The sequence below is a fragment of the Eschrichtius robustus genome, chromosome 8 (genome assembly GCF_028021215.1).
Source record: "Eschrichtius robustus isolate mEscRob2 chromosome 8, mEscRob2.pri, whole genome shotgun sequence".
Classification (NCBI taxonomy): domain Eukaryota; kingdom Metazoa; phylum Chordata; class Mammalia; order Artiodactyla; family Eschrichtiidae; genus Eschrichtius; species Eschrichtius robustus.
This window is the reverse complement of record NC_090831.1, coordinates 73618482-73641027: the sequence shown is the minus strand read 5'-3', so window position 1 is coordinate 73641027 and position 22546 is coordinate 73618482. Positions and strand designations below refer to the sequence as shown.

Sequence of the window (22546 nt, the reverse complement as noted above, 5' to 3'; positions counted from 1 at the left end):
GAAGAAAATAAGACAAACCACAAAGCTTGCAATAAGAAAAATGTGGGGGTGAGGGAGTTCAAATACACAATATAAGAAATAAGGGGACTGGAACTTCCCTGGTGGCACAGTGGTAAAGAATCCGCCTGGCAATGCGGGGCACACGGGTTCAATCTCTGGTCTGGGAAGATCCCACATGCCGTGGAGCAACTAAGCCTGTGTGCCAGAACTACTGAGCCTGCGCTCTAGAGCCCATGAGCCACAACTACTGAAGCCCGCATGCCACAACTACTGAAGCCCGCACACCTAGAGCCCATGCTCCACCACAAGAGAAGCCACTGCAATGAGAAGCCCACGCACCGCAACAAAGAGTAGCCCTCCGCTGGCTGCAGCTAGAGAAAGCCCGTGTGCAGCAACGAAGACCCAAGGCAGCCGTAAATAAATAAATAAATTTATAAAAAAAAGAAATAAGGGGACTAATCAATAAACAAAGCAAACTAAAATAATAATAAGAGATAACTTTGCTCAACTCTTGCAGATAAATTTGAACTTGGATTTGAAATGGACTGATTTTCTAAGAAAATATAATTATTGAAACTAACTCTAGAAGAAATATCCAAACAAACTCACTCTGTAGAAGAGAGTTTTTCAATGATCTCTCCTTTAAAAGCAATAGGCCCTAACAGTTTCACAATAGAATTTTATCAAAGCTTTAAAGAATAGGTAATTCCAATGTGATTCAGACTGTTTCCAGGACAAAAAGAAAAAAAGGAAAAAACTGGAAACTTTCAAATTATTATAAACTGAGTAGAACCTTGATACCAGCACTTGACAAGATTATAAAAATTAAAACTGTAGATCCATCTTATTTATGAAGAACAATGCATGAGTCCTAAATAAGATATTGGAGGGGAAAATACAGATATTAGCAAATGTAATCTAGCAGAGTGCATTAGAAGAATAATTGACTATCGATTATATTTCCATGAAAAACATGTTTTTAATTTTAAAAAAAGAATAATTAATCATGTGGGGTTTATTCCAGGAATACAAGAATGGTTTGATATTTAAAAACCTATTACTGTGCCTCATTTTAGTAGTAGATACAAGAAGAAAAACCATGTAAACTTTCTGTAGATGCCAAAAAGGCCTTTGACAAAAATTCAACAACCATTCTTTATAAGACACACAAAGAAATAGGAATAGATAGATTCTTCCTTTTATTGCAATAGCATGATAAAAATAAATCTATCTTAGTCCAAAAGTTAGCATGATATTTAGTGGGGAAACTAGAGGTACTCTCACTAAAATTGAGAACAACATAAAGATACTCCCCATCACAAATATTATTAACATTGGACTGGAGATACCAGTCAACATAATTTGACAATGAAAAGAAATTGGGGATATAAAAATTAGAAATGAGGTGGGAAAATTGTCATTTTTTACAGCCAGCATGATTGTATACCTAGAAAGCCCACAAGAATCAACTGAAAAACTATTGCAAACAATAAAAATTCAATTACCTAGCAGAGTAAAAAAGTAATATGCAGAGAGTAATAGCCTTCATGTGTGCCAACAACATTCAGATAGAATATATACTGAAAGAGAAGACCTCATTTATCTAGAAAGAAACTTAAGAAATGGATAAGACTTACATGAAGAAAATGTTAAGACCCCTATCTGTAGGACACAGAAGATGACAAACAAATGGAAAGATAACAAAGTTCTTGGGTAGAAAGATTCCAACAAAAATACAAACAGGTTTTGTTTCCGCATCTAGATAAGCTAATTAAAAGTTCATATGGAAAAACAAAGTAAGAAGAGCCAGAAAACTCTGAAAAAGAACAGTGAGGAGGAACTAGCCTTGTCAAACAGTAACCCATACTATAAAGGCTCAGTAATTAAGACAGCATGGTGCTGGTACATGAATCTACAGATCAATGAAACAGAATAGAAAGAAAGCCCAGAAAATAGACACATAAATGGGAATTCAGTATATGGTAAAGGAGGCATCTCCAACCAGTAGAGAAACATGGACTGTTCAGTAAATGGTATTGAGACAACTGGGCAGCTATGTGGAAAAAAATAAAAGTTTAATTCATACTGAATACCCAAATAAATTTTGAACAGATCAAAGATTTAAATATTTTTTTAAACAAACTCTAAAAGTACCAGGAGAAAACATAGATTTAAATTGGAAAGATCTCTCTGACTCAAAATCCATAAGCATTTAAAAGAAAAAAGGATATATTTTCATACTGGAATACTCATATTTTTTGGCATTGTCTGCAAATTATGGTAATTAAGAAAGAGAATTTTTTTTTTTTAATGAGAAATAGGTTTTATGTTAGCTGTTCTGATTAGAGGCCTTTTTAACTTATTCCCAGTTTAAAAATCAGTTTGTCAAAGTCAACAGTTTTCAAATACACTGGTGGAGCTTTATAGACCAAGGTAAGATTACTATGCACCTGAAAAATGAAACATTTGTCAGGATCGTTTTTATTATTTGGAAAGAATATCCCATTGATATTTTTCAAGCTTTCTTGAGATTACTTAATAATATTATGATTTTAATTTATCCTTATAAGCAATAATTTTAAACTACCCCCACATCTTTCCATAGCGCACATAAGGTCTCCAGAGAAAACCTCAAAAAGAAGAGGGTGTGTCTTTGAGAAGATTTGTTCCTGGTCACACAGGCAGGATTGTTTAATCTCTACGAATTGGTTGACAAGAAATTAGAAAATAATTTGCATACTAACATGGGACGATATTTGCATATATGTTTTCTTTTGAAGTGCAAGTATGACTTTTGCTGGATTTGCCTAGAAGAATGGAAAAAACATAGTTCTTCCACAGGAGGTTATTACAGATGTACTCGCTATGAAGTTATTCAGCATGTGGAGGAACAATCCAAGGAAATGACTGTGGAGGTAAAGAGAACTGTTGAAGCCAAGATCTCTAACTAAGCCACTTAATACCAGTGGCAATGTTTTTCATTTCTTTTTTTCCTATCTTTATTGTAATGAGGCATTTAAATTCAATACACTTTAGAGTAGCCTTTAATTTAAACAAAATAGCTCTGTAAACTTGAGCTTTGTTTTTTTTAATTTTCCTTTTTTTATATTGGTGAAGATTAGACAAGACGTATATCCCAGCATGTCTCTAAAATGGCTTAAAAACAAGTTTAACATTATATCAACAATATAATATTATATTATTGCATATAATAAGTATCTTAGTCTGCTTGGCTGCCATAACAAAATACCATAGACTGAGTGGCTTAAACAACAAAAATTTATTTTTCATAGTTCTTGAGACTAGGAAGTCCAAGATCAAGATTTCTGCCAATTCGGTTTCTGGCAATGACTCTCTTCCTGGCTTAATAGACAGTTATCTTTTTGCTATGTCCTCACAGGAAGGAGAGAGAGCAAGCTCTGTTGTCTCTTCCTCTTCTTATAAGGGCACCAGCCCTATTGGATTAGATCTCCACCCTAATGACCTTGTTCAACCTTTATCATCTGACAGGCCCTATCTCTAAATATAGTCACATTGGGGGTTGCACCTTCAACATATGAATTGATGGGGGACACATTTCAGTCCATAACAATAAACAACATAATAAAACATTGAAGATCTGATGAACATAAGGCTTGAGAGACATATTTACCTTATACTCTGGGAATTGCAGTTTCAGTGGTTTGTCACAGAGAATACAAATACAAGACTTTGTTCTGGGAAGCATTTAAAATGTATTGGTTATTATTTTCTCAACAAAATAATCGATAAATCTGTATGCACTACTATCTGTTACTAATAAAATTTTGCAGTGATCAAAAAAAACAATTTTAATAGCTAGTACTTTTATTTATAAATGTCATTTGTGGACTTTTGTTTCCTAGGCTGAGAAAAAACACAAACGATTTCAGGAACTTGACAGATTTATGCACTACTACACAAGATTTAAAAATCATGAACATAGCTATCAGGTATGTCCCAAATCATTTCAAATGTGCTGAACTCTACTGTTGTGAATAAATAACGAAAATGATATATTTATTTATTTCTATTCTTCTAGTTAGAGCAACGCCTTCTTAAAACAGCCAAAGAAAAGATGGAGCAATTGAGTAGAGCTCTCAAAGAAAGTAAGTTATAAGTGATATGTGTGATAATTAATATAAAATAGCTGTCATGCTTAAGTCACTTCATTGGTAGGAGGTTAAGACCCTTAAAAGAATACCTTATCTCCATTTGCTCATTTGGCAGTTTGGAGTTTTCGGAAGCCCAGAGTGTAGTTTAGCATTTGAGGCCTCTGGTAAGATTTTCCACCTTGCTTACCTCACCTGCTCCTCTTAGTGCAACCTCTGCTGCCGGCAGATAAACACACATTATGGTTTTGCTTACTCTGTGCCACTGCTGATGATGCTCTACAATGTTGGGAAAAGTGAATGGGCCCAAAAAGGCATCCCTGACCTAGTCAAAGGAGCAAGATTCACAAGCCATCAAATTGTCATGTAACTGAATTCCCAAAGATTCTTGAGAAAATTTAGCAGAGTGCCTAATATAGAATGGAAGTCAAGTACAGTTTTGGGAGAAATCATCTCACTGGTAAATAGCAGACATTGGAGTCAAAAAGCAAAGTCATGAGATAGGGCTTACTTATGGTTCCTAAAATGGAAGTTCAAAAAGAACATTCCTAAAAATGGATTGAATACTAGTTACATAATTAGAATATAATATCTCACAGTGACCGCACAGAGTACAGGTTCTGGCATGTTTGTTTTAAAAAGTGACTTTTTTTTTTTTTGGCTGCTTTGGGTCCTTATTGCTGCGTGCAGGCTTTCTCTAGTTGTGGCGAGCAGGGGCTACTCTTCGTTGTAGTGCGCAGGCTTCTCATTGCGGTGGCTTCTCTTGTTGTGGAGCACGGGCTCTAGGCACGCAGTCTTCAGTAGTTGTGGCTTGCGGGCTCTAGAGCGCAGGCTCAGTAGTTGTGGTGCCCAGGGTTAGTTGCTCTGCGGCATGTGGGATCTTCCCAGACCAGGGCTCGAACCCATGTCCCCTGCACTGGCAGGCAGATTCTTAACCACTGTGCCACCAAGGAAGTCCCTAAAAAGTCACATTTTTAAAATAATCACAGCTTATATATAAAAGGTTTTAAGCCTAAAATGCAATCGATTACCCTTGTGTTCGCTCCATTTTATAAAAGTAATGAGTACTAACACCATTTTCATGAGGATAACTACCTAATTAAAACAATAACCATAAGTTAAATAAATTAGAGTGGGACAAAAAGCATCAATAGCAGCTTAGTCTCCTTGTTAATTACTAGTTCTTAGACTATAGTAATGACGTAACTATATCAAGCCAATACCAAACTCTTGAAGTATTATTGTCCACAGTAAAAATTGAAAGAAAAAGTCCTCACAGATTCTACAGTCTATTCCATCACGGACGTATCTCTAATACTTAGAACAGTGCCCAAAACATACTAAATATAAAATAAGTATTTGTAGGTGTAAACTACTGCTTCTGTTCAACCTTCTGGAGGTTCTAGACAGCATAGTAAGACATAAAAAAGAATTGAAAGATAGAAGATTTGGAAAGGAAGAAATAAAACCACTCTTCCTCCCTTTCTCTCTTTCTCTCCCTGGAGTGTTTATTAACTAGCATTTGTTACCCAGTTGTTTCCCAGGATGTTGTGTCTTTTACCTTACAATGTTGTTTTTGCAGAAGCATAATTTATAATTAGGCTTTTTTTTTTTTTAGCAAGCAACTTAGCAAGGCATTTGTTCTGATTCTTAATGAGTAGAATTCTACTAGGGATAACCTAAAAAACTTAGTAAAACATGGAACATTTGAGTTGACCTAAAGCTAGATTTGTTTACTCACAGGGTGAGAACAGAATCCAGGATCAATGTATGCATTCCTTCATGACTGCCATCAGTACTCCTGGGCTACTGCAGGCTGTGCTCCATTTATAAATGCATACAAGTCGTCACCTACATGCAAAACGTATGAGTGTTTTATGTAGGTTTTTAGTCTAGTTCAAATAAATACTATCATATAGCTACTTCAAGCAGTTTCTTCTTAGGGATCCTTGTTCTTTTTTCTTTCTTTTACGAAAACTTAGTTGTTTAATTTTATAATAGTGTATTTGCAAAAAAAAATTTTTCACTTTGCCTGGTTTACTTTATAGCTGAAGGAGGCTGTCCAGATACCACTTTCATCGAAGATGCAGTTCACGTGCTCTTAAAAACTCGACGCATTCTCAAGTGTTCTTATCCATATGGATTTTTCTTAGAACCTAAAAGCACAAAGAAAGAAATTTTTGAACTCATGCAAGTAAGATGTCTTTTTTATTAAATTTAAATGCAGTTACTATGAAAAACAGATTTTCTCCTTTTTCAACCACTTTATAACTAAGGTTTATCTTACTTGAGTGTAATTAATAAACAATTTTGTTTCTGTTTTTAGAATGGTTTTTAAATAAAGGAAAAGTTACCAGTAATAAACTGAAATTTTCTTTATGTTTGAATTTGTCACTGTGCAGATTTGAATGAGTTCTGAGCTATGCAAACATTTCCTACCACATTTATTTCTTTTTTCTTTTTTTTTCTTTTCTTTTATTTATTTATTTTTGGCTCTGTTGGGTCTTGGTTGCTGTGTGTGGGCTTTTTCTAGTTGCGTCGAGCGGGAGCTGCTCTTCATCCCGGTGCGCGGGCTTCTCACTGCGGTGGCTTCTCTTATTGCAGAGCTTGGGGTCTAGGCTCGCGGGCTTCAGTAGTCGTGGCTCGCAGGCTCTAGAGCGCAGGCTCAGTAGTTGTGCATGGGCTTAGTTGCTCCGCGGCATGTGGGATCTTCCCGGACCAGGGCTCAAACCCGTGTCCCCTGCATTGGCAGACGGATTCTCAACCACTGCGCCACCAGGGAAGCCCCCACATTTATTTCTTTATTTTAAACTGGTTGAGGTTGAAATCTGGCCTAACTCTGATTATGTAATTAGGAATTTTATCTTCAAAAACGAAACAAACCACATTACATACTAGATGGGAAAGTTGCTATTTGTCAGTTCATTTTAACAGTACAACTGAAAAACTTAAAGAGTGCTTGAAAAAACAAAACAAAACATGTAAGCAAACTGACATCAGTGTAGCTGACCAGGTTCATTGTACATTCCTCTTTTTTTTTGAAGTCACCAAACTTTCTCCTCTTGCTACTGTTTTTATGTCATCCCTTTGAACTCCCCTCTGCTAAGTTATATTTTACATTTCCTTCAATGCTGAATATTCATTTTCTCCATGAGGCCTTCCAGAGCTAACCCCAAATCACAAAGGTTTTGCCTTGCCTCACATTCCTTCAGCATTTACATACAGTCTGTACCATGTGGTCAGGCACTTACATGTACAATGCCTTGAAATTTATTAGTTCTTTTTCACACAGACAAATTATAAATTTTTTTTATACAGCTGCTATACTATACTCACTACTTCTTTGTAGCCATACCAACTACATTACTATAAATGCCTATTGAATGAATGCTGTTTTCCTAAAATGTGCGAAGTAGAAACACATGTTAAATTGGAAGTTATATAAAATTTGGATTAATTTCTGATTTCAGAGGAGTTAGATTTAACCAGACGGACACTGGATTTGCTATTGACTAACTCACTCAACCTATAATTTTTTTTTTTCCTCTTCTTAACATAGACAGACTTAGAGATGGTCACTGAAGACCTTGCCCAAAAAGTCAATAGGCCTTACCTTCGCACACCCCGCCACAAGATAATCAAGGCAGCATGCCTTGTACAGCAGAAGAGGCAAGAGTTCCTGGCATCTGTGGCTCGGGGAGTTGCTCCTGCAGACTCACCAGAAGCTCCAAGACGCAGGTGAAAAGGATACACACCATGGAACTCATCCTAGCACCAGCCACAAATGCTAGCAGGTTTATTTTTTTGTCCAACTAGGGTTCATATTCCTGAAAGTTACTTATACCTAAAATATGGATAGCTGATAAAAGTATGTTAACTTCTTTTTGGTGTTTTTTTTTTTCCCCAGTACTGTTTCTATTTTTTTTATTTTTTTGTTTTTCGTTGTATAGTTTCTCAGACTAAATTAGGCTAGGTAAATTTCACACTTCAGTGAACTGATAGTTCAACAAGTATTCTAACGCATCATTTTGATAGTCAAAAACATCTTATAATGTAGAATTTGGAAGCCTTGCCAAATTGTTAAGGTCATATTTGTATTTTTTGGTAAGAAGTTGTAAAGAAATTAGAAATCTGATATTAGTAAAGTTTTTTAAGTGATCCGTATTCATCCATTAAAGAGCAGTTGAGTTTTGGTTGTTTTATTTCAGACACTTATACTACTTATGCCATTATAAATTGAAGCATATTTTCTTATTCATATTAATTATAAGCATTAGAAATTCCTTGGACCCTTATTTTTACATAAACCCCTAAAAATAAAAATAGAAGCAATTGTAAAATACTCTGGTATAGCATGGTGATTTTTAATTTTTCCACCATTTTATACAAACATAAAGCAATGTAGAATTTGAAAGAAATAATGAAAGAATCATTTTAATTATATTCAGTAGTTGATCTTTGGTTAAGCAAGTTCCAAGCAGAGGAATTAAAAGTAATGTTCAAAGGGCAAGGGTCTGATTGTTTGTACTTTGTAGTACTGATAATAAATCAAATGGTATGTCTAATTTCTTTGTAGCTTTGCTGGTGGAACATGGGATTGGGAATATTTAGGATTTGCATCACCTGAGGTAATTGTTTTGTGCGGGTTTGGTTTGGTTTGGTTAGTTATAGTTTTCCTTAGTGCAATCCTGCTTGCATTTGCACCCTCATCTATTCTGAATATCCTACTGAGATTGTAAGCAATGTTTTTTTCTTTCTTTTATAATAATAATGCCTCAGCAGAGTCTACATTTACCTATTCATTGGATTATCATCACATTATTAAATGCATACCCTCTCTTATTTTTAATTACTGAATAGTCAGAAGGCCAATTTATAGCTTACATTTTTGGAAAATATCTTTAATTAACAGAAATATGAATTTTATTTATTAGAAATGCATTTCTAGTTGTAATATTGTTTCAATCGGAATTTATTAAAAACCTAAATAGACAATCTTTTTTTTTTAAGTTATTGCAACAACCTGTTAGCATTGATTTATAATTAGTTACTAAGGTGGAAACTTGACATTAGTGTTTCTGCAGAAAGAATGCTTTGATAGTTGCTCTCTGCTTCTCTTTAAGATTTTCACACTCTTCTTGTTTTCATTGTTGTTGTTGTTGATATACCATCTTAAAATACAGAAGGTCTAAAATACTAATACTGCAAATAACATTTGCTGCAAATAGAAATAAGATAAAGTGAAAATCTTAATCACATTGCTATTTTCTGAGATTTAAATTGCCACTGTCACTGTTGAGTCTGATTTTAAATGGCTTTAGCAGTTCTATCTACTTTCTGGTTCTTTATACAACAGTATACCATTCGACGCTTATATTATGATAACCTTTTAACTCAATTCTTGGAAGGCAGCGGGACAAACTATGAAACCTTTACCATTTATAGCCCATAAGTTGTCTGCAACTGAAAGACAGTGGAATTGATTATTATCCATAAATGACTGTGGTTTATTTAAATCAGATACTTTCTCTTTTCAGCTGCTAAGGATACTTGCAATCACCTTGTGGCCTTTTGTATTGGTAGATATATCCAAAACAAGATTTACTTGAGGAAGAATTTGTACTTAGAGCTCTGATACAGAAATTTTAAATTCAGTTAAATTTTTTTAAAAAATTTTAATATATTAATGAAAATTCTGTTGTAAAACAAATTATGAACCTTTTCTTTACCTGACCCTATGCTTGAATATTTTTATGTAATCGTATAATTTCAGCTTTGGGGAATAGTATGGAAAACTTCCACCTAAAAGGAGGAATAAACAAGCTTCAGTTATCAAAAAAAGAATAGAAAGATTTCAGTATTTCAAGGTAGAAACACAATTTAGCAAAAATAAAACCTTTACCAGTATATTCACAGTCATGTATGCATCATCTTGCGGCTTCTGGCTCTGACGATAACTTCAGTAATTTCAAAATATTTCTCTGGAATATTGAGGGTCTGCTGATATGACTGACACCATTTCATTTTGTAAAAAAATAGGCAGGCTTTTTACCTCACATGTGAATACTTATAAATAAAATTATTGAGCTCTTGTTCCCTTGGGATTAAAAATTGTGAAATTATAAATAACATTTTTCTTCAATTTACTTTTTATGAGTTAATAAATTTTACAAGGATAATTTAATTCACTTTCAGTTTTCTATTCTTTAAAGTCTTTGGTACATTGAACACCAAGCTTTTATGTAAACCTTATTGCAGATCTAAAGAATTACCACACAGTATGAACCTTTAAAATTCTGCATGTGTGTGACTATCAAGTATCTGCCAAAATTATATCTATAAAAATTAGCTCTTTGCCTTCATATGGATTCTGAAAAAAATAATGTTGCCAAACTTCAGTAGACTTTTAGGTTGAATTTATATATTTCATTAAAGTTAATTACGTCTTCTTCTTTTAAAACTAAATTGAATGAGTCATTGACAAGCATCAGTATTTGTTTTGTGCCACTTTAAAGGCAGTGGAGCCCAGAGGAAACAGCATGATCGAAAAGTCTAAGGGACACCAGAATTTGAGGTCTAGCCCTATAACTTAAGGTCTACTTAGGCTGTGTTCCTTAATTTCTCATCTTTAAATTGTGGATGGTGATATCTACCCCATGGAAGTTCTGGAAGGATTAAAGCATCTGTTTAAGTCACTAACAAAATTGGTGCTCAATAAATGGTGGCTATTATAATTTACAAAAAAAAAAAAAACTCCTGGAAGCTTTTTTCCCTATAAATCCTAGAACTTCTCACTCTTCTCTGTAGCCTTAACACTCTCAAACCATTTGGAGTATCCCGACTAAAGCCTTTTCATATGCTTACTTGAAGATCTTAGGAATCCATGGAAATTTTCAGATAAGTTTAATTTTATGAAAACAATTTTTTTAAAGCCTGTTGCATGGTGAGAGAACGCCATTTGAGTTTTTTATCAGAATAATTATAAATATAACAAGTTTCTTTTACAGGCTTTTTAACCATTTAGTTTTCTTCAATTGGAAATATGTATATTCTATGGTCAGAAGTAGTTTATTTAATTCAGAGTAACTTTGTACCATCACCAAGTGTACAAAGTAAACAAATTCTCCCTAAAGATAAATCTTAACTGAAATAATGTTTTCTTGCCATCTTTGTCTGAGAAACGTGGTAGTCCTCAGTGGTCCAGTGAACCATGATGACACATTAACAGTCATCCAGTTTTGGATCATGGGCCTCCAGGAAAAGAGGAAATGATACCCCAGCTCAGCAGTAAATTTAAAGAACCTGAATAATCTCTCTGGGCACTTGCAGTATCTTACGTTCATTTGTTTCTAACCTGGTAGAATGCCTTCCATTCTTTAATTAGGGTCCAACTGCTTACGTAGATGAAGGAGTTTGAATAAATTTAACCAGAGTTGTATGATGTAAAAGTTTTACTGGGGTTTTAAAACTTATTTTCATTTATTCCAGTTACTTTCACAACATAAGCATATTGAATATTCTAGAGATAATCATAAATCTGAGTATTTTAGTGTTTATCACTGAAAGAGTCTATAACGATTCTCAAAATTAGCCTTTTTATGCTGGTGTCATGCACACTGGCCTGTCTTCTCGTCTCTTCTGTCACTAAAATCTGGAAAAGTACATTTGTACGCAGATAATAGCAGGTAGGCCCAGGTTCTGCCTCTGGTGATAGCAAACCCACTTTAAACTATTATCACAAATGTAAAATAAACTCAGGGACATCTGCCCAAATCTGTGTTCTTCCCGTATGCTAAATAGAAAACACTTCCCCCTGCCTGGGTTGTAGATAACCCCACGTATTAACTAATATAGGAAGGAAGCCAAGTAACATCTTATTTTAAAGGTAACCTCATATTCTTCTTTGATGTGAGTATGGTATATAGTAGTCCCAAAGAATACAGAATCCAACAATCTAACAAGTACTTAACTGTTAGTGCTTTTCTTTATTTTATCTTTTTTCTTTTATTTTCTGTTGCATATATCACAGTCATTTTTTTTAAAACCAGACCTCCAGAGAGGGCCTAACTTTTATTAGTAAAATCATTCTGGTATTAGTTATAATATTAGATAACAAGACCCAGGCATATGAAATAAGGCTCAGTTATGATCTAGCATTGGAGCTTGCAAGTATTCCCAATTTATCCAGACAATTATAACGCCTATTTAAAATTTTTTCTTTTTCCATTTTACCGTTTCTGTTTCCTTGGCATGGCAATACCTGCAGTTTCTTTTTCTAAAGCCAAGTGATTTTATAATATGTATATAAAATCACACATTTTTTTCCTAGAAAAAAAGTGTATTGTTTGTTTTATTTGCATTTAAAAATTTGCATGCTCTCCTGTATTTTATAACCTTTGGTTTATGCAGGAATATGCTGAATTTCAGTATCGGAGGAGGCACAGACAACAACGCCGTCGAGGAGATGTGCACAGTATGCTTAGTAATCCTCCAGACCCTGATGAGCCAAGTGAAAGCACTTTAGGTGAGTTCTTGAGTTGGGTTTGTTTTAATCTCTTAGTTCTCTTGCATTTATTCTTAAAAGTGGCTAATCTAAGTATTTGTGAAACAGTTTGTAATTTAGATATACAGTCAACATGCAGATGCTTCTACTGTCACAGGATACAGAAAACCAGGGCGATTAAGAACATGGGCTGTGCAGTTAATGGCTTCCCTGTGTGTCCTTTATCCCATAACTTCTCACATGGACTCTGGCCTTGGTACATCAAGTACAGTCAAAAAGATGCTATGTGACTTCTGAGGCTAGGTCACAAAAGGGATACAGTTTCTGCCTTTCTTTCTCTCTTCATCTGGGACGCTTACATTTGGGACCAAGCCAGACTGCTATGAGGAAGCCCAAAGTAGCCAATGTGGAGAGATAGCATGGAGAGATCATGTGGAGAGAACTGAGATCCCCTAGCTGGCCCCTTAGCCAGCATCAATTTCACCAGAAAGATACATGGGTGGCAAAAAAAAAAAGCACTAAAAATGAGACAGGCTGGGACCTGGGACCCTTTGCTGAAGTGCTGCAATGCTTGCACCTGGACACACCTCTCTCTGAGCAACAAAATACAAAGAAACTATATGGGACTAAAAATAACTGGGTGCATGTGCAGTTGGGACAAATTATGGACAAAAAGATACAAAAGACCAAAAAACTCAACTGCCACTTCTGAATAGCGGGGAGCAAAAACAGGGTGTTGGGAACAAAGGCAGGGTACTGCGCATGCCGCCTGCACTCAACACCCCCAGAGGGGTGGGCAAAAGACCTAAGCCACCCCCCCACACACACTGGACACACTCCTACCCTCCCCCCATATAAGGAACAAGCTCGCCTCCCCCTTGGGGAGCGAGCAAGCAAGGGAACCTGTTGTTTGTTAGGGAACCTGTTGTTTGTTCTCACTCCCCTCTGCTGCAGCAAGGGCCCCAATAAAGACTTGACTGGAGGGGGAGAAAAAAAAGAACATGGGCTGTGGAATCAGACAGACCTGAGTTCATGACCCCAGCTCTGCTGCTTATCGGTGTGAAACTTTAGTCAAGTCACTTACCCTCTCCAAGCTTTGGTCTCCTCATTCTAAAGAAGCAATAATAGGGACCTCCCTCGTGGTCCAGTGGTTAAGAATCCACCTTCCAACGCAGGGGACGTAGGTTTGACTAAGATCCCACATGCCTCGGGGCAACTAAGCCTGCGCACTCTAGAGCCGACATGCCACTAGAGAGCCTGGGTGCCGCAACTAAGACCTGAGGCAGCCAAATAAATAAATAAATCTCACACCGGTCAGAATGGCCATCATCAAAACATCTACAAACAATAAATGCTGGAGAGGGTGTGGAGAAAAGGGAACCCTCTTGCACTGTTGGTGGGAATGTAAATTGATACAGCCACTATGGAGAACAGTATGGAGGTTCCTTAAAAAACTAAAACTAGAACTACCATACGACCCAGGAATCCCACTACTGGGTATATACCCTGAGAAAACCATAATTCAAAAAGAGTCATGTACCAAAATGTTCATTGCAGCTCTATTTACAATAGCCAGGACATGGAAGCAACCTAAGTGTCCATCATCGGATGAATGGATAAAGAAGATGTGGCACATATATACAACGGAATATTACTCAGCCATAAAAAGAAACGAAACTGAGATATTTGTAGTGAGGTGGATGGACCTAGAGTCTGTCATACAGAGTGAAGTAAGTCAGAAAGAGAAAAACAAATACCATATGCTAACACATATATATGGAATCTAAGGGGAAAAAAAAAAAGGTCATGAAGAACCTAGGGGTAAGATGGGAATAAAGATACAGACCTACTAGAGAATGGACTTGAGGATATGGGGAGGGGGAAGGGTAAGCTGTGACAAAGTGAGAGAGTGGCATGGACATATATACACTACCAAACGTAAAATAGATAGCTAGTGGGAAGCAGCCGCATAGCACAGGGAGATCAGCTCGGTGCTTTGTGACCACCCAGAGGAGTGGGGTAGGGAGGGTGGAAGGGAGGGAGACGCAAGAGGGAAGAGATATGGGAACGTATGTATATGTATAACTGATTCACTTTGTTCTAAAGCAGAAACTAACACACCATTGTAAAGCAATTATACTCCAATAAAGATGTTTAAAAAAAAAAAAAAAAGACCTGAGGCAGCCAAATAAATAAATAAAATTTTTTTTTTTAAAAAGCAATAATAATAATATCACTTTGTGGGCTTATTGTGAGCATTAAATGAGATAATAAGTGTAAAAGCCTTAAGTACTAATAGCACCTAGTGAGCACTCAATAAATTGTAGCTGTTGATTACTGTTATTGTGTTCATGAAATATTTTTCTCCTAGCCTCAGTTCTCCTATCAACATTTTTTTAAATTTCTGGTGTTAAAGATAAATTATATTATCAGCTTTAAATATTAAATTATTAATTGAAAATCTTCAAACTATGGTGTCAGCAGATCATCTTTAATAAATCAGGATCGACAGGCCTCAAGATGGGGCTACTCCTTCTTGCGGTGCACTGGCTTCTCATTGCAGTGGCTTCTCTTATTGCGGAGCACGCACTCTAGGCACGCGGGCTCAGTAGTTGTGGCTCGCAGGCTCAGTAGTTGTGGCACACGGGCTTAGTTGCTCTGCGGCATGTAGGATTTTCCCAGACCAGGGATCGAACCCGTGTCCCCTGCATTGGCAGGCGGATAACCACTGCGCCACCAGCAGAGTCCTTCTGTAGTTTTAAGAACTCTGAAAACTAAAACATCTTTCTTATTGCTTAAGGGGAAAAAAAAGAGCACTTGGTAGCACTTGTATTTGTGAATAGAACCATTTATAATGCAAGCAAAAATATGAAGAATGATCATGGATTTGAAGTAATAGTGTTAGATATATATTGCTGTTTATGATGAGACAAATATGGATGAGAAATCTCTGAAAGATTAAGTGAACTTGTGAACACAGGTTTTCACCAGCACTCAAAGAGAAATCATCAATTTAAATAAAAAGATGTATGAGATCTTGTATGACTAAATTATCTCTGGCACCACTTGCTTTGAAACAGATATCCTGGAAGGTGGCGGTGGCCACAGGCCTGGCACCTCCGTGGTAAGTTCTGCATCTATGAGCGCACTGCACAGCTCTTCCCTGCACGACTACACCCCCGCCAGTCACTCTGAGAACCAGGACTCTCTTCAGGTAGCCTTTCTGGGCAGCCTCGTTGCCCCTGCTTTTGCTCTTTCTCTGTTTAGCCTGGCTTCCTATTTTTACTTCTATTGCTTTCCTTTTTCTTCCTTCCATTCTAAAATCTTTGCTTCAGAGATGTACTGCAGGGAAAGATTCTTCTATTTCAGATTTACCTTAAGTAATTTTTTTTTTCCCTTTAGCATCCACAAGAAGAAAATTAAAATAAGATTTGAGTAGGTCAGATAATTCTTCTGTATAAATAGAGGTACTATTAATTATCTGTTTGGTAAAAGAACAGTGGTAGACCTCACTGGGTTCAATCATTTTTCCTTTTAAATTTTAAAGTAATTTTACTTTCTGTTGCCTCAGGCTCTGAGTTCCTTGGATGAAGACGATCCCAATATACTTCTTGCAATACAGTTATCTCTGCAAGAATCTGGGCTAGCCATCAATGAAGAAAATAGAGACTTTCTCAGTAATGAAGCATCGTTAGGAGCGATAGGCACCTCTTTACCTTCCAGGCTGGACTCCGTCCCCAGGAACACAGATAGCCCTCGGGCTGCATTGAGCAGTTCTGAGCTGTTGGAACTTGGTAACAGCCTCATGAGACTAGGAGCAGAAAGTGACCCATTTTCAACTGACACCCTGAGTTCACACCCTCTCAGTGAGGTGAGAAGTGAATTCTATCCCTCATCCAGTGACCCTGACTCAGCTGGCCAGGACGCCAACATCAATGACAATCTTCTTGGCAATATTATGGCTTGGTTTCATGACATGAACCCTCAGAGTATCGCCCTGATTCCTCCAGCAGCTACAGAAATCAGTGCAGATTCCCAGCTCCCCTGTGTCAAAGATGAGTCAGAAGGTGTGAGGGATGTGGAACTGATGCCGCCAGAAGATTCAGTGTTTGAAGATGCTGTGGTCAGTGAAGGTAGAGGAACCCAAATAGAAGAAGAAAATCCTTTGGAAGGAAACATTCTGGCTGGGGAAACAGCATCTCAAGCTGGCAACAGTGGTAAAGAGGCAGCCAACAAGGGGGATGGTTCTGATGTTTCGAGTCAAACACCTCAAACCTCAAGTGACTGGCCTGAACAAGTACATTTAGTGTGAGCTGCACACCTCGGGGCTCTAAATGAATTGCAGGTACAGGTGGTATGCTAGTGGAATATGCTTTATAGAGATTTGATCCACTTAATTCCAACTAATTATAAACCACTGACATTAGAATTAAATACAAAGGAGTTCCCTTGAATGGTAGCTTCATTTCTGATTTTAACCTTACAGGGAATTTCTTTTGTATTTAATTGGATAGCTTTTCCCCTTTTTGCTGACGAACAGAAGAGTGGGAGGGAGAAACACAAATGAAATAAATAGGTTAGATTCCACATTTTAAGAAAATGCAGTCCTCTGTTTAGCCTAAGGTCAGCAATACTTAAATTGAACATTTAAATTAAAGGCTTACTCTCCAATCCTTGGGTGGTTTTTCCTTTTTAAAAAAATAAAAGTTTTCTTCATTTTAGAAGTTATTTTGGACAGATCTAGTAACATTTCATTCCTCAATCTCGTGCTCTTCCATAATTTTCTTTCTTCCTTTTTGTCTGAGCAGTGTGAATTGAGGTATCCAAGGCTTCCCTTTAGTGTAGCATCTACCACAGTGTAATTCATTTTAATTTTCACATGAATCAAAGATCTCTTTTCATGTCTATTTACAGTCCACTTGTGCCAAACTCTGACTCGTGCGCTAACAAGGCGTTCAGGTGTGCGGTGTCCTGGAGGGCTCCAGAGCAGTCTCAGCCTTCTCGGAAGTAAAAGGTGCCACTTGGTAGCAATGATATTCCAGAATTTAATGGGCTTTTGTTGCCATGGAGACTGCATTTAAATAAATGTAGCCTATAGCTTAAGTTAACTAAATCTAATGCTGCTGTTAAAAACAGTTTATTTTAATATTAAAGTACAGTTGATTAGCAACAGCGGTGCTGTATTTTAAGAGACACTTTATTGGAAGTGCAATCATAGTTCTTTGTTTTCACAATTTTACAGTGCATTCTAATTACTAATGGGTGCAATTACTTTTAATGGTAAGTGTTTTATAAAACAGAAAAAAAGTGGAGTTTTCATGAGTTATAGTAAATCCCACAATTATTAAAAAACTCAATAAAACATCCTGCGCAACATGTTACCGTGCCTTTGCCTAACCTAAATGGATAGTTGCCAGTTAAGTAAGTAATTCAGATTTCAGTGTCTCTTCCGAAGTAACTATGCTGTATGAATTGCAAAGACCTCCATAAAACCACCCATGGCCTTGCCTTTACAGTAAATATAACAACTAAATGTTCAATCGGTTTGTTTGCCTAAATCGCAAATGCTGACGTGTTTGTTGTATTGCACAATACTCATTTGCTGTGTGATTACTGTTTAGTGTTGAAAAAAATCAACTTCCTAGTTATCAGTGTCTTACTGTGAAGAAAATATTGGTCCTAGTTGTAATTAAGATACAATGGTACAGTGTGTAATTAAAACTAGAATAAACTGTTGGAATGGCTGTTTTACTTACATATTATCAAAACTAGCATAACATAAGCAAAATAGATACGTAATACTCCATTTAATGTTTTGCCAGATTCTTATCAGAAATCTACAGATACCAAAATTTCAGTACTAAGTTTGTACAGGCAAGTCCTGGGCTGGGTAAAAGGTTATATTAGTATTGATATCCACATGAGTTGTAATTGTGGTTTTCGATTACTTTTTTTTCCCAAACCCCACTTTTGAAATTTTCTTGTACTTTAAACAGTATGGCTCAGACATTATATTAGAGTATTTAATATTCCCCTGTTCCCTTAGGATAAACTGTGTGGGAATTGCTCCTATGCCCTGGATATCAAAAGTCCACATTAGTTTTTATATCCCCAATTATCAGAAACATTGATATCAATCCCTTTTAAAATTAGTTGGGGAAAATATTACATTTATCTGCAGTGTATTACTGTATATTAAACTGAAATAGTCCATTAAAGGATTTTTTTACAAATTTATTTTGGATTGAAAATATCAACACCAATCAGTTTTTAGATCAAGTTGTAATTTTTCAATAGAAAGAGTCTTTGTATCACATTGAGGCGCCTTGCAAAGCTGCAGTAAGGTGAGAAAGAGTGCCCTGTGTGCAGACAGTATAGCCGTGGGTTCTGGTTCCTCTCACTTGTGCAGTACCCTGTGTTTCTGTGGTGTTCTCTCCTGAGCATGAAAACGATCATTATCCAATTTGTATTTCCTTGGTACATATTTTAAAAACATAGTCATTGACTTTACAATTCAGAAATAAAGTTTGGCAAAGCCTATTTTGTAAACAAGTTAATTTTATAATGTAAAAAAAAAAAAATTACTCTAACCTTGACTTGTTATTTGCACTTTCATAGTCTATACTTGATACATTCCCACTTTATATACAGTAGGATTCTACAAACGTGTAGATGTTTAGCCAAATGAATGCTGTTAATAATATGTAAAATTCTTTGATTAAACATTTATTACTTAAACTACTTCACTTTTGTCTCATTACATTATAGACTTTGTTTAACCAAGTCAGGAAGCTGATCTTTTTCAAGTTAAATTCCCTCCAGTATGATGGGATTGATTTGGTTCTTACATGTAATAGATTAATTCCTAATATTTTTTACACTAGCCCACTTACTGAGCATTTTATACCCCAGAGATAAGTCCAAAACATTGCATGACAATGCGTTAAAACACTGTGACTTCAACAGTCATTATTTTTGATCACTGTAGATTTCAGAAGAAAAGTTGTGATTTTTCCTTGAAATCTCTAATAGAAACATACAGTAAAATAGAATTTTAAGATATTTTGTGAAATTGCTTAGGATAGGAAAATTTCTTATGCCATATGAATAGAAATGCCTGCTTCTCAATCATTTTATTATTCTTTCCCATCTGAGTTATTACAACACCCCTCGGCATCTGTACTTCAAAGTGCACAGGCACAAGTTCCAGGCCACTGGCAGGTGCTTCACAGGATGTGCCCGTGATAACCACCAAGAGTCGTCGTCTTATTTGTGCCTTTCATTGAGTGGATCTCAAGCTTGGCTCCAATGTCCATATGCATGTTTATTGCAGCCACTGATCTCATTTTTGTTCCCTTTTTAGTCCTCAAATATTGTTGCTTACCTATTATGAATTAAAATCTGAGACTTATTGAAGTTTGGTCATAATTTTAAAAGTTATAGTTAGTAAATCACTAAAGAGTAAAATCTTGGAATCTAAATATTACATGATAATACAAATGTGGGGTTTTTTTTTTTCTTTTTTTTAAGGGTGAAACAAAAAGTCCATAGGAGAAAAGTGTTCATGTGCTTGGCTCTTGGGCTGAGTAGTAGTATCTCAGCCCTGGACTATGGGCATAGTTCCTAGGTCACCTTAGCAACAGTCACCTTAGCAACAGTATGTTACTGCCTTGTCAATCATTATCCCCTTCTCTCTAGAATAGATTTCTTTCTAGAAAGATGTAAGTGGCTCTTTCTAGATTATTACATGGCTGTCATTATTTTAGGAACTGGGAGTAGTCGTACTTCTTAAAGAAAGATGGACCAGAAAAGTTTCCTAAATTTAGCTCTCTGTTGCACTTACGACTGACAGGTGGCTGACAAACTGAGTGATGGCCAAACTTTTGAAGAAATTATTCTTCTTCTGTCTTTAAAACAGTAATTTGAAAATATTCCTGATCAGGCTATATATCATCTCTTAGCCAGCCATTGCATAATGGCCTAGCCTGCACAAGACATCAGTTTACAGACAGGCTGAGAGAGAGATTCATGAAGGAGTGAAGAAAATACAATATAGAGAAGGGTAGTTATTAGATGAGACGGTACAGTTCTCCTGGGCTTCTTATGTGCTTGCTCAGGGTGCCAAGACTGCAGGGCCTGGCAAGAGTTTTGCCTGGACCACTTCTCAGGATTTATATAGCTAGTAAGCTTGAGGACAAGGAGCAGGCTTGCTGTCAAAGTGTTGGATTCCTCACACTCTGTTCCGCAGCTGCGACACAAACCCCCTGCACACTTGGCATTCATCTGGGCCCATTGTGTTGCCCCTGTGGAACTGGGGACTTGAGGAACTGGCACAAGTATGCTGACATTCATTCTGCATGCTGTGCCCTGAATGATAAAGGCCTTTGCCTCTGACCCAGGGTCTTGTGTCTTCTGTCAGCATCCACGAAACTCTGACAGGCTAACTTACTCGATAAAATCAAATCCCAGACCTGACGATTTTGGCAGCGAGGAATGGAATGCTGAAAGAGACATGATTTTGTAGAAGAGGAACCGTTAAGCCAGGTTTGGGAATATAAGACTCCCTGGAATCTGTCTGGTAGTGAATGCTCTCACTCAAGAGATAGCTAAGAGGCGGGGGAAGGATAAGGGTTCCCGCTGTCCTACCTTTTACTGAACAGGAGTTGAGCTAATGTTTACAGGCTTAATGAAAAGAAGTAGGGTTGAAACAAGCTGCCCTGTCCAAATGGTGCCTTGATTGTTGCTAACTCCCGCAGGCAGACAGGAAGGAAAGTTTTCATGACAAAACAGCAATTCTTGCGGCCCTACCTGAAAGGCAGTATGGCTGTGGCTGCTGAGTCAGGGAGCCCCCAAATGTGAACTAAATGTCATCAGCAATAAGAACCTTGCTCTTTGATTGAGAGCTTTGAGTGGACCAAAAACATGAGAAGTTCATGTGGTTGGGCTACAAGCAGTCCAGCACTGTTCAAATGCAAAAGTGACTGCAAAGCCTTGCCCAGAAATGCAGATCAGGCTACGCTTACGCCCTGGCCCATGACCCCTGACGGCAGTGAGGATGTGAGGATGAAGCGCCGGGTGCAGGAGGGACAGAAGGTGCCAAGGACTCCAGGTAATTGCGGAGGTGTATGTGGGGAAGAAAGAAGCCCGTGGGCCCTGTTCTCTCTGGATGTTGACATGTGTCACCACTGTTGTAGGAGAGGTATTTGTGCCAGTGTTCAGGCACTGGCCCTGGAGCAAGGGGCTAAGGGGGGAGAACAGGGCAACAATTAAGTGTACTCCCCACAGACCTGCCTCCCCCATCTCTTGGGCTCCTTACCCTCTCGGCTGAGGGACAAGGTAATCTGGCATCCATTTGCCACCTGTTGTATGTAGCTCCTGACTCAAGAGCATTTTAGACTATTCAGCCAGGAGAAAGGAATTTGGACACACTCCATAGAGGGGAAGGGAGGCTTCCCTTGTGGGTGGGGCCCTTTGGCTGATTGAATATAATGCGGCTCCCAAATCTGAATGTTTAATGGAATTGACGATTATGTGCCCACAGTTACCTGTCTCATAAGTATCGGTGTGGCATCTCCCATTTAGGGACTGCTACATGTAGAGAGGTGAGAGTGGAGCATAAATCACTCCCCATTCTGCCTCTTGGTCCCCTCTCTGGTGGTCCAACAGAAACAATGTAGAATTCCAAGAGGAGAAAGTAAAATCATCCCTTGTGTTAAAGACTTGGTGGCAGCCCAAGTACTCAAGCCATTTCCCAGCACAACATTGCCACCTGCCTGACGCAGCCACCTAGTACACCATTTTGGAGAAAGGCAGCTATTAACTGGCTCCTAGGCTCTTCTTGAAACTGAATGCCTGCCCCATGGAGACCTTGGGACTCACTGATGTGACATCTCCACTTTGGGGTGGGTCACCT

The 22546-nt window shown here is 37.4% G+C and overlaps 1 protein-coding gene across 6 annotated transcripts in view; it reads left to right on the top strand.

Annotated features, from left to right (window-relative positions):
- Positions 1 to 19310, top strand: part of ANKIB1 (ankyrin repeat and IBR domain containing 1) — a 139377-nt gene extending 120067 nt beyond the window's left edge. Inside the window, exons 12-21 of one of the 6 annotated variants that reach the window (XM_068550680.1) lie at positions 2781 to 2915; positions 3885 to 3971; positions 4061 to 4127; positions 6179 to 6324; positions 7690 to 7868; positions 8707 to 8758; positions 12540 to 12654; positions 15714 to 15847; positions 16205 to 16978; positions 17548 to 19307. In XM_068550680.1, the coding sequence (XP_068406781.1) occupies positions 2781 to 2915; positions 3885 to 3971; positions 4061 to 4127; positions 6179 to 6324; positions 7690 to 7868; positions 8707 to 8758; positions 12540 to 12654; positions 15714 to 15847; positions 16205 to 16945 (1656 nt within the window). In that variant the 3' untranslated portion in view covers positions 16946 to 16978; positions 17548 to 19307. Of the gene's footprint in view, positions 1 to 2780; positions 2916 to 3884; positions 3972 to 4060; positions 4128 to 6178; positions 6325 to 7689; positions 7869 to 8706; positions 8759 to 12539; positions 12655 to 15713; positions 15848 to 16204 lie in introns of all 6 variants that reach the window. The other 5 variants (XM_068550685.1, XM_068550681.1, XM_068550683.1 and 2 more) reach the window with 5 other exon arrangements.
- The last annotated feature ends 3236 nt before the right edge of the window (positions 19311 to 22546 follow it).